This window comes from Panthera pardus, unplaced genomic scaffold (genome assembly GCF_024362965.1).
Source record: "Panthera pardus isolate Hobbes unplaced genomic scaffold, ASM2436296v1 HiC_scaffold_2, whole genome shotgun sequence".
NCBI lineage: Eukaryota > Metazoa > Chordata > Mammalia > Carnivora > Felidae > Panthera > Panthera pardus.
The window spans coordinates 121,488,464-121,500,739 of record NW_026526765.1 but is presented as its reverse complement, the minus strand read 5'-3'; the positions used below and the strand labels follow the sequence as shown (position 1 = coordinate 121,500,739).

Genomic DNA, 12,276 nt, shown 5'->3' with positions numbered 1-12,276 from the left:
GAACACTGAGAAGTTTTGTACCACTTTGTCTTCCCTGTTGAGAACCATCTGAGCTGTCAAACTTTGCTGCCAAGGGGGCTGAATCAACCTGCAGCATGAAATGAGTGGGGAGGTAGGAGGCTTCATTGACACAGATTTGCCTGTTCCTAAGGTTTCCAGGACTGAGGGGACTTCATAATTGGTTGAGAGCAGACAGACTTTTTGGCCAATCAGACTCAGAGCAGAGGTGGGGGATCTGCTCTTCCTGCCCACCTCTCCTCCTCCTGTTCCCCAGCTCCACTCAGATTCAGTTCCCCTCCCCCCCACCCACCCCCGCCATTTGGTGACTAAGAAGAACTGCTGCAGGCAGACATACCTCGGAGCAGTTTTTAAGAGGCTGGAAGGAGACATAAGAGATTTCAGCTGCTACATTCCAAGACCTGGGTCTGCCTTGGAGACAGGACAGCACAGAGTCAGTGTCCAGGAAGGGACCTCTGGGTCATGGGGCCCAAGACACCCCCACAGCTCGCTGGGAAATGGCAAGTGCTGTGCATGTTGTCGTTGTGCTGCTGGGGCTGGGTGTCCGGGCAGCTTCGTTACTCAGTGGTGGAGGAGTCTGAGCCGGGGACGCTGGTGGGGAATGTTGCTCAGGATCTAGGCTTAAAGGTGACAGATCTGTTGAGCCGCCGACTGCGGTTGGGGTCTGAGGAGAATGGACACTTTTTTTCCCTGAGCTTGATGAGTGGTGCTCTGGCAGTGAATCAAAAGATTGACCGAGAGAGCCTATGTGGAGCCAGTGCAAGCTGCTTGCTGCCAATACAGGTGGTGACTGAACACCCCCTGGAACTAATCCGCGTAGAGGTAGAGATCCTGGATCTCAATGACAACTCTCCTGGCTTTGCCACCTCTGAGCGAGAGATACGCATCTCAGAATCAGCTGCGCTTGGGGCCCGATTCCCACTGGATAGTGCCCAGGATCCGGACGTGGGCACCAATACTGTGAGCTTCTACACTCTAAGCCCGAGCAGCCATTTCTTTCTGAATGTGAAGACCCTAAAAGATGGGAAGCTATTCCCAGAGCTGGTGCTGGAGCAACAGCTGGACCGTGAAGCCCAGGCAAGACATCAGCTGGTGCTCACTGCTGTGGATGGGGGTATCCCAGCCCGCTCAGGGACGACCCTTATCTCTGTCATTGTACTGGACATTAATGATAATGCTCCGACTTTCCATTCCTCAGTTCTACGTGTGGGGCTCCCAGAAAATGCACCCATGGGTACACTGCTGCTCCGCCTCAATGCCACTGATCCGGACGAGGGCACCAATGGCCAACTAGACTATTCTTTTGGAGACCATACATCAGAAGTGGTGCGTAACATCTTTGGCCTAGACCCTAGCAGTGGAGCAATCCACGTGTTGGGTCCCATAGACTTTGAGGAGTCAAGTTTCTATGAAATTCACGCAAGAGCCCGTGACCAGGGACAGCCAGCTATGGAAGGCCACTGCATGATTCAAGTGGATGTAGAAGATGCCAATGACAACACCCCAGAGGTACTGCTAGCCTCTCTGGTCAACCCTATCCTGGAGAGCACACCAGTGGGCACAGTAGTGGGCTTGTTTAATGTGCGGGACCGAGACTCGGGGAGAAATGGTGAAGTGAGCCTTGATATCTCCCTGGACCTGCCATTTCAGATTAAGCCTTCTGAGAACCACTACTCACTGCTAACCAGCCAGCCTTTGGACCGGGAGACCACATCCCACTATGTCATTGAGCTACTTGCTAGTGATGCAGGCTCACCTCCCCTGCATGCACATCTCACCATCCGGCTCAACATTTCAGATGTTAATGATAATGCACCCTACTTTTCTCAACAGCTCTATACTGCTTACATCCCTGAAAACCGGCCTCCAGGTTCCCTTCTTTGCACTGTGGCTGCCTCAGACCCAGACACTGGGGATAATGCCCATCTCACCTACTCCATTGTAGGGAATCAGATTCAGGGAGCCCCAGCTTCCTCCTTTGTATATGTCAACCCTGAGGATGGGCGGGTCTTTGCCCAGCGCACCTTTGACTACGAATTGTTGCAAATGATGCACATCGTGGTGGGTGTGCGAGACTCTGGCTCTCCCCCATTGCACTCGAACACATCTCTGCATGTGTTTGTCCTGGATCAGAATGATAATGCACCAGCGGTGCTGCACCCAAGACCCGGCTGGGAACTCTCAGTCCCCCAACGTCTCCCTCGCTCTGCTCCTCCTGGCTCCTTGGTCACCAAAGTGACAGCTGTGGATGCTGATGCTGGCCACAATGCATGGCTCTCCTATTCACTGTTGCCACAGTCTACAGCTCCAGGACTGTTCCTGGTGTCTGCACATACTGGGGAGGTGCGCACAGCCCGGGCCTTACGGGAGGATGACTCTAACACCCAGCAGGTTGTGGTCCTGGTGAGGGACAATGGTGACCCTTCTCTCTCCTCTACAGCCACAGTGTTGCTGGTTCTGGAGGATGAGGACCCTGAGGAAATGCCCAAATCCAACGATTTCCTCACACTCCCTCCTGAGCGTTCAGACCTTACCCTTTACCTCATTGTGGCTCTTGCAGCCATCAGTCTCTTATCCTTAGTCACCTTCACCTTTCTGTCAGCTAAATGCCTTCGGGGGCACACAGATGAGGATGGGGGTGGGGGCCAGTGCTGCAGGCACCAGGACTCGCCCTCTCGGGACTTCTATAAGCAGTCCAGTCCCAACCTGCAGGTGAGCTCAGACGGCACACTCAAGTACATGGAGGTGACACTGCGGCCCACAGACTCACAGAGCCACTGCTACAGGACGTGCTTTTCACCAGCCTCGGATGGCAGTGACTTCACTTTTCTAAGGCCCCTCAGTGTCCAGCAGCCCTCAGCGCTGGTGCTGGAGCCTGATGCCTTCCGGTCCCGCTCTAATACACTGCGGGAGAGGAGCCAGGTGAGGGGCTCAACACTGACCAGGACACCCTTTGTGGGCTGCAATGGAGAAGCAGCCCATCCACAAAAGGGACTTTGAATTTATGTCCATTCCTCTCGGGAGGGGGTGGGGGTGTGGGAGTGGAGGATGGAGCTCAGTGTTGCCTGCACTCCACCTGATTGTTGGGACCATTTGGACTGATTGTGTGGAATGCCAATGTGGGGATAGGACTCTGAGTACCAGGAGGTGGTGGTGATTATAGGTGAGGGGAAGTAAGACCAGTCCCTGCTGCCCTCACTCAGAAAAGGCTGGGGCCCAGCAGTCTTTATGGCTAGGGTTGGGGAGCAGAGGGTGGTCCTTGGTGGAGGCAGTCATGGATCTATGCCTGCATCCAGCCTCCTTGACTCCCAAGCCAGCCAGCTTGCTGTGCCAGTCTTTAAGTTTCCTCTTCCAGTCCCTTATCTGTGACTTCACTGTTAATGTAAACCTTCCTTATTCCTCTGTCAAACAAATGCACCTGTAGACAGGATCATTGTACATCCAGGCTTCATGCGTGTCCTCCTTGCAGAACACACCCACTGGCCACACGCAGCAACAGACTCGTCTCATCTCATCTGCATGCTCACAGACACACACACACACACACACACACACACACACGCACACACCACCTTTTACTGCCAGCGCTTGCTGCCAAGTTCACATGCACTGGCTGTTCCTGGGCTCCTCATAGCTTCCCAACCACCTGGCTGCTGGCCTCAGTGGTGCTCACTGCTGACTGATCACACCCTGGTGAGGATCCCATGGCACAGTTTCCCAGGGCCTGCAAGGACCCAGGAACTTTTTCCTGCTTCTACCTGGGACTAGATCAGGTCACCTCTGGGCAAGAGTTTTTAACTCTGGTGTGGGCCACCCCATAGTATTGGGGCTCCAAGCAGAGGGCAGCGGTGTGCCTCCAGCCCAGAAACCTCTGGGTCTGGCTGAGCTACCCTGTGGGCCAAGGGTAGGATAGGCAGCCTGGGACCTCAGTGACAGTCACTGCCTGTCCTATCACAGGAAGTGGGGACATGAGGCACCTGGACCCTGGACACTCAGAGATAGACTTTTGGCTCCGTCGTGACCTTGATGTGGTTCCTGTGATCTAGGGTCAGGGCTTTGGGGGTGACCAAAGTATGTGAGACTCTGTCAATCTTTCCTTCAGCTGAGGGAAAGCCACAGCCTCTGCCAGATGCTGGGGTGCCCTCATCAGTGGGGGGAAACTATGATAGTAAAAAGGCACAAGTTTCCACAAACTCAGGAGCTTTTATTCAAAATATACTCATGCCCCATCCTGCACTTGATGAATCAGAATTAGAGTTTGAAACAATACCCCCATGTGATAGCTGATTGAAAGAGCCTTCCTGCACTACCTCCTTGGAGTACCATGTTCTTCACTTGTTCTTCCCAAGAATTTTGTTGGGTAGATACTAGCTTCCCCACCTTGTAACTGAATTTCACAGAGGTCAAGTGACATGCAGGTTCACTGGGTAAGTGGTAGAGAAAGATCTAACTTGGGTCTAATTCCAGAATTTGTGTTTTCACAAAGCTGGAAGATGGGAGGGCAGTTTGCATCTGCTTGGATGGGGCACAGATGGGATTCTTTCCCTTTTAGGGCTTTATATGTTAGAGAAAAGTCTTCTGGGGCTCCTTGTTCCTGAGTAGCCCTCACTGAACACACTTTGGACCCGCCATCTTTGTGTAAGTTGTGAGTTTTGCCCAGCGACTCTCCTCCAGTCTGTCATGGTTCTTGCATGATTCATGGTTCTTGCATGGATCATACATAGATTGTCCTGTGTCTAAGAATACAGTGGCTGATGAGTAGGCATCCCATTGCCTTTCCCCAGGCTGGTGATCTGGACTGGTGCTGGTGACTTGTGTTGTACCTGGGATGCTAACTTTCTGGGTTCTGCTCATATCACTGACACCTGTGGGCCTTAGAGTGAGATACTTGACAGACTTGGGTCTGTCTTCTCCCCCGTGTAATCAGAGATGCTCACACTTCTCCTCTGCTTCTGGAAGTGAGAGTGAGAGTCTCTTATCAGCACAGCCCAGAAGGGGTAAGGAGATGGCTCTAGGAGTGCTCCATGTGTGATGGGATAATACACCCTCTCGAAAGGGTGGAAGGGACTCAGGAGTGAAGTGGCCGGCCAAAGTCCCACACCTTCACCCAGGTGGGACATGGCTACAGATCAGCCCCTTAGGAGCCCTGGAGACTTAGCTGGCTCTCCTTAGAGGCTTTGGAGGCTGTGGGAGCTAGGTCTCTGCTGGGCTCCATCCCAGCAGTTTTCTCTGTCCCAGACAGAGCAGCCTTGTTCTCTCCTCCTTAGTCACAGCCATTGTCTGGCAGAGTTCTGGGGGTGAGGGGTGTCTTGGGGCTTGGATGCCCTGCAAAGGATCGGTCTGGCATGACTCCTAAGTTAATAATGTGTTTAGCTGTGGGAAGGGATTCTTGAGAGCCAAAGGCCTGGAGGAGGCGTCCCTCTGAATATATTACAGCACAACCTGGCGCAAAAAGGGTTACCCGGAGCAGCAGCCATCTTGCTGCAAGGATGCTTTTGTTCCCAGCTGAGGAGCTAAATAAATTCTTTCGAGAGGCTGGTGAAATTCTCATCTAAAATCTCCTCTGCCACCTTTGAGGGCCTTTTCTGCACCCCTCCCTCTGGTTCCACAGGAGACACTTTCAGCCCTTGAATCTCAGCTCCGAATTTCTGAGTCTGTGGGCAGGGAGGAATGGGCTATTTCTTCAGCAGAGGAATCTGGGTTTGCTCACTATGTACAGATGGGTGTTATTTTCTCTCTGCCTCAGACCTCTGAGACCTGGGGTTCGGTTTGTCTTTGGAGATTAGTCTTTCCCTCCCTCCTCTTTCTCTGTGTCCATTCCCCTCTTTCCTTCCTTGCCCATCCCCAGACTGTGGTGACATTCTTTTTGTGAGTACTCAGCCCCTTTCCCTCTGTTTTCTCCACAGCAAGCCCCGCCCAACACGGACTGGCGATTCTCTCAGGCCCAGAGACCTGGCACCAGCGGGTAGGTGACTGCTTCTCCAGCCCACCCTCTTCTCTGCGGCATTTTCTCAGTGATGACGTGGGAGGAGGTGGGGGAGGGCTCAGCATTTGCTACAAATGGCTTCTTCCCTCAGTTCCGGATTTCAGGGAGGCTTTGGTGTATTGGGGGCTGGTACACAGAGCCCAGAAGGAAAAGGCTTCTACTCTGACTATTTTGAAAGCTCATTTCACACCTCAGCCCCTCCCTTCTCACCAGGTGAATCTTTTCCTATCTCCTGGTCCTGAGGTGGTCTCTGGGTGGAACCCATCTAATTCCTAAGTCCCCCTGTTCCAGATTGGGCTGGGGTTCAGGCAGAGAACCAGGGGACAGGAGATGGGGGAGGCACAGTTGGCAGTCAGAACCTCCTCCAGAGTCCACGGGGAAGAGCCCAGGAGAGGTGGGGGAGGTGGGTCAGCTGTTGGAAGTGGAGACTGCACTGCTGGAGGCTGGGCTGAGGAGGGAGCTCCTGGGACAGGTCTCCCTCCTCCCGCCCCACTCGAGGCTGCCTAGGTCCTGAAACTGGTCCTGCCCTCCCTACCTGCAGGCCTTTTCTCTGCCACTCTTTCTTACTGCTTTGGCCTTCCCTCAGTCTCTTATCTCAGTTTGTGGTCTTTGCCTCTCACTCTCTGTCTGTTAGTTTCTGTCTTTATTGCTGCATCTTGGTCCCTGCCGTTTGTGTCTACTTGCCCTGATCTGTGCCTTGCACTGCACCTGACATCTTGGGTGCTCAATAAATGTGGAATTAATGAATAAATATGACTCTTCCTTAGTCTCAGTCTCTGTTTCTTTTCTGTCTGTTTCTGCCTCCCAGTCTCTTTCCTTGAACTCTTTTCTTTTCCTCTTTCCTAGTGTCCTTATGTTCCTCTGTCTCTAGTCTCTTGGTTTCTCAACCTCTTGCTATTTCTGCTTTCCTCTTTGTTCTCAGCCTATGTCTTTTTCCTTGTCTTTGTGTGTGTCTGTTTCTGTATTTCTAAGTGTGTAGTCTGTGTCTGCATTGCTGAATCTCTTCCTGTTACTCTTTGTTTCTCTCTGTTTCCCTTTTATCCTGTCTCCTACTCTTTGTCTCTGTCTCTCATTTTTTTGTACTTGTGGGCAAGCCAGCACACACATCCCCTCACCTCCCGCCCACAACTCTCTCCCTGTCCCTGTCCCTCACATACAGAGTCTTTGATCAGTGCTCACCACCACATACTCCTCTATCCAGGCTGTCCCAGCTGTTCATTTCAGTTGAGTATGAATTCCTGCTGAGACAGGAACCTCCTGCGGGTGGTGGGGAAGGAAAAAGCAGAAAGATCTTTAGTTGGTCTGAGGGAAGTGGGGTGGGCTTTGGGCCAGTTCTCCCTGTTAGAAGTCAGGAGCCTAGAGGAGTCCAAGGAACCCAGGAGAGAGAGAGGGCAGAGCTTAGGTCACCTTCCTCTGCCTCCTTGATGGTCAGACACTTGCTGCCCACATTTTCCCACATGTTATAGTTGGTGAGTGTTCACTGCCACAAGAATCCAGGAGACCTCAGCACATGCCAGGGAGGTAGAGACTCCACCTCCTTGGGATGTGCAGTCCTGCACATGTATGAGGAACTCAAGATGCTTCCTAGAAGGCCTTCAGAAGGCAGAAAAACAGTTGGTTTGGACTGTCTTTGCCCCTCCCTTGACCCCATCTGTCTCCTTTTTCTCCAGTGGCCTTGCCAGCCTTTCTGTATAGCTTATCCATTAGGTCATTCATATGTTTATTCATGTATTCATTCACGCATCACCTACTTATTGGGCATCTACTATGAACCAGGCCATGTTCTAAACACTGTCCTGTAAGAATGAACAAGCAGACATGATCTTTGAGCTCATAGACTTCCAGGCTAGCAGGTGAGACAACAAATTGCAATAAAAAATGTCTAGTTAGAAATCATAGCAAGTTCTCAGAAAAAGAGGGTCATATGAGTGTAATCGTGGGGGGAAGGGTAGAGAAAGCCTCCAAGAAGAAGTGACATTTGAGCTGAGGTGATGAGAGGTACTGGGCAAATTGTGTCCCCTTTACCCACCTCTGCTGCAGACTGTATACTGGCCCTGAAGCAGAATTCAGTGCTGAACCTGGAAGTCCCACAGATTGCTTCTGTTGTCCCCTCTGGGTTGAGCACCGTACCCCTGCCTCAAGTCCTTTGTCATCAAATGAAAGACTTGGTGGCCTGAAATATAGGAGCTCTTGGGGAGATGTAAGGGAAGGTTCCCTTCCTTAGTTAAGTTGAGGGGGATGGACAGACATGTCTGATGTAGTTCCAAAATGGCCCAGGTGAAATAAACATTAAGGACCCAATCCAACAACTATACCTTTTCTCCTTCATTTATTCCATAGTTAGTAAGCACCTACTGTAGGCCAGGTGGTGTTTTAGAGGTAGGAGATGACAAAATAGGCCTGCTCCCTGCCCATAAGGAGCTTACCATGTGTTGAGTAAAGCAAATATTAACTAAATACCAAAGTAAATGTAAGATCACAGCTATTGTAAGTGCTATAAAGTGCACTACCTGGTGGTGAGGGCCTACAGTAGGGATTTGCCCTGGTAAGGGAGCAAGGGGACCTCTAGGAGGAAAGGAGATTGTGCTGAAATCTGAAGGGTTTCAAATTAACCAGCTCAAGGAGAGAGGGAAGAGCCTCCACACAGGACTTGTGGTTAGGCCTCTCAAGATCAACAGACTGACAGGGTACTTTGTCTTTCCTGTTGTTATGATGAGTAAATCTGAGTGGAAGGATGAAGAAAGGAGATTTATCCAGACTAACTCTGGCTCCAGCCCTCCACTGCTTCTCTGCTCCACTCCCCTCCACTGCACCATCTTGGCTACTGGCACACCATGCACAGCAGGGTTAGTGTTGAGATGAACCTAGTTCAAGTTCAAGTCAGCACTGGGTCACATTGCCCAGACAAAAGGGGGAAAGACATGTTCTGAAGTCCCTGCCTGCCAGGTGCTCCTCCTCCCAGCCACTGTCCCGTCTCAAGTCATCTTTTTGGCTTCTTATCTCAACAGCTGTTATCTCAAGCTCCGAACCCAGCAAGCCACTTGTCCCTTCTCACACAGTAACACAGGCTCCACCCTGCAGCTGTTCCCAGTCTCTGCACAGTGAGAGTCTCCATTTAGCTTGTCCTGGTCTCCACTCTGTTCTCCTTTGATGGCTCCACACTACCCTTCCATCCCCCTCCTCTGAGAAACACTATCCCTGCTCTCCCTCAGTTGAGGCAGCCATTCAGCAGACAAATAGCAACTTAGTTTTGAGTTTTGGTTTTTTTTTTTGCTTATAAAATAATACATGTTCATTGTAGAAGCATGGGGAAATAGAGAAAAATTTTTAAAAGAAAAAGGACTCGAATTTCACAACCCAGAGAAACCCCCATTAAAATTTTTTGAATATGAAATTTTCAAATTTGTACAAAAGTAGAACGGTATAATGAACCTCTATGATCCCACTGTTCAGCTTCACCTAATGCCCTACGTTGTTTCACTTCAGTCTCCACCCTGTTACCCCCGTGAATTACTGTGAAACAAATCTCAGCCATCATATAATGTCATCTGACTCTTCACGGTCTTAAACAGACAATTCTTTTACATACAGAAGCATTAACAATAATATCAATAAACTAATAATATATAAACTAGTATCATCAAATATCTAGTCTGTATTGACACTTCCCGTTATATGTCTCTCTCTGGTAATTCATTTGCATGCTTATCCAAATTAAGACCCACATTTTGTATTTGAGTGTTTCAAATCTCTTAAGCTCTTTAATATTTTCACATGTGTATTTTATTATATTATTTTCTTAATGTTTGTTTATTTTGAGAGAGCATGAGTGTGAGTTGGGGCAGGGCAGAGAGAGAGCTGGAACAGAAGATCCACCTGTATCTGTTCTCTTTGCAGTATACCACAATTTTCCCATGTCAGTAAAAAAAAAACAAAAAACAAATTCAAAGTTAATTGTTGCATAACAGCCCCTTGTATGGACATATAATGTATATTTTAAAAGGCTGACAGGCTTTTACTACCTTAAAAAAATTCAGACGTGTTTATATTTTAACATAGTTAAATCCAGGCTGTTGTTAGAGGTGACTTTCCCAGACTTTTCTTTTTTTTTTTGATCATGCTGCAGGGAGCATTTTTCCATAGCCCATCTTCTGGGATGTTCCCTCACACACCCATCCAGTGCACCAGAATACAAACTCCTTACGGCAAAACTCTATCAGCTTTTATATCTCAGGGTTTACCATAGTCACTGACACATAGTGGATGCTTGGAAAATGGTGAATTAGAGATAGTCAATCCCCTCTACTTTTATTGTTCAACATCTCCTAAATCCTGGAAGAGTCTCCTATCCCCATTGCTGCCTCTCTGCTGAAGTCCAGTGTAGTGTCATGTATAAGAACATAGGCTTCAGATTCACATTAGGCCTCTTTCAGGCCATAGCTCTGCCAGTTATTGGCTGTGAGAATTTGGGAGTCTCTTAACCTCTCTGAGCCCTGGATTCATCTACTGAAAAATAGGGATAATCATAATAACACTTACCTGCAGGTGGTTCTGAGGCTTAATTTGGCTATATATACACACACACACATACACACACACACACACACACACACACACACATATATATATATATATATATATATATATATATATATATATATATATATATATAGGAAGAACATAAATATATTCTCTTCCAGAGAATAGGAAGCTCTCAGCAAATTGTTCAGAAAGAAGTCAAAGATCTGGCAACCTGCCCATCCATTTAGCCTCCAGCCTTCAACCATTGCCCAAGAATCCTCCTTATATAGCCCAGCCCATTATGGTTCCAGGCCTACCCCTCCACTCACCTCTGTTCCCTCAGCACCACTCCCCAGTCTCCACTGGGCATCCCCCTAACCAGGTATCTGACCCCTTGTCTCCCCTGGAGCCCTTCTCTCTGCTTCCCCTCCATGACAACTGTTCTCCCCACTCTATCCCAGTTAGGCTTCTCCTCTAGGCATGAGCCCATCTGCCTGAGGCCTCTGCCTTCCAGCACGTCCAGTGACAGCAGGACTGCAAGTAAAGACCCCTGGATTCCCACGGAGACAGAGGTGGCTGAGGCCGCAGCACTGGGCTCCTGTCCTCCTAGAGGGACCCTTCACCCTTAGTCCTCTCCCAGGAGCAAAAGCAGTCTTTAAATTCTTAAATCCCATCATGACACCCCCCCTCCCTTTAAACACCTCAGTGACTTCTCAGAGCTCTTAGGATGAGACCAAAGTTTTTAGTGTCCATTTTACAACCTCAGCCCCTGACACCATCTCCCCTTGGGATAGCCACACTGGCTGCCCTTAGTCCACTGAACTGGCCAAGCATTTCCCAGCCTCAGAGGCTTGGGGCACGTTCCTCACTCTGCCTGGAAAGCTCTCTCCCACAACACAATACTTTCTCCTAGATACTTCATTTTACTTCTCAACATTTTACTTTGAGATGTTTCAAGCTTGTCAAAAAGTTCACTTGTCGAAATAGTGTGATGAACTCAGACATACTGTTTTTACCTAGATTAATCAGTTGTTTGTATTTTGCATTTTTTTCTCTCTCTCTCTCTTTCCACACACATATACACTTTTTTTTCTGAATATTTGAGAGTTGCAGACGTTGTAGTATTTGAAAAACTTTAGTATACACCTCCTAATAACAGTAACATTCTCATACAAACCATACAAGAATGATCACGTTTGGGAAATTTAACAGTAGTGTAATAACATGTAGTCCACTGGCAGATTTTCATAAATGTTCTCCAAATGTCCTTTTAATTTGTTTGGTATTTTTTTTTTTTTTTTAAAGCAAGCTCTATACCCAATGTGGGGCTTGAACTCATGATCCTAATATCAAGAGTTGCATGGTCTACCAACTGAGCCAGTCAGGCACCCCTGATGTTTTTTTTGTTTTTTTTTTTTTTTTTTCAATTTGGGATTCAATCAAGGAGCATGAATTACCTTTGCTTGCCCTATTGCTTTCGTCTCCTTTAATGTAGAACAGTCTCCTTACTTTTTTTGTCTGTCTGTTTTAATGACATGGACATTTTTTAGAGTCCAAGCCAGTTGTCTTTTAAAATGTCCCACAATCTGGGGCTCCTGGGTAGCTCAGTTGGTTGAGCATCTGACTTCAACTTAGGTTATGAACTCATGGTGTCAGCACCAAACCCACTTTGAATCCTCTGTCCTCCTCTATCTATCTGTCCCTCTCTCCCTCTGTCTCAAAAATAAACACTTACAAATAAATAAATAAAA

The 12,276-nt window shown here is 48.7% G+C and overlaps 1 protein-coding gene across 27 annotated transcripts in view; it reads left to right on the top strand.

Moving 5' to 3' along the window:
- The window catches only part of LOC109252202 (protocadherin gamma-C4), a 175,000-nt gene that overhangs the window by 153,298 nt on the left and 9,426 nt on the right, over window positions 1-12,276 (top strand). For 23 of the 27 annotated variants that reach the window (XM_019424489.2, XM_019424480.2, XM_019424463.2 and 20 more), the window contains one exon: window positions 5,925-5,983. In XM_019424489.2, the coding sequence (XP_019280034.1) occupies window positions 5,925-5,983 (59 nt within the window). Of the gene's footprint in view, window positions 1-315; window positions 2,941-5,673; window positions 5,719-5,924; window positions 5,984-12,276 lie in introns of those variants that run through there. The other 4 variants (XM_019424464.2, XM_019424494.2, XM_019424485.2 and 1 more) reach the window with 4 other exon arrangements.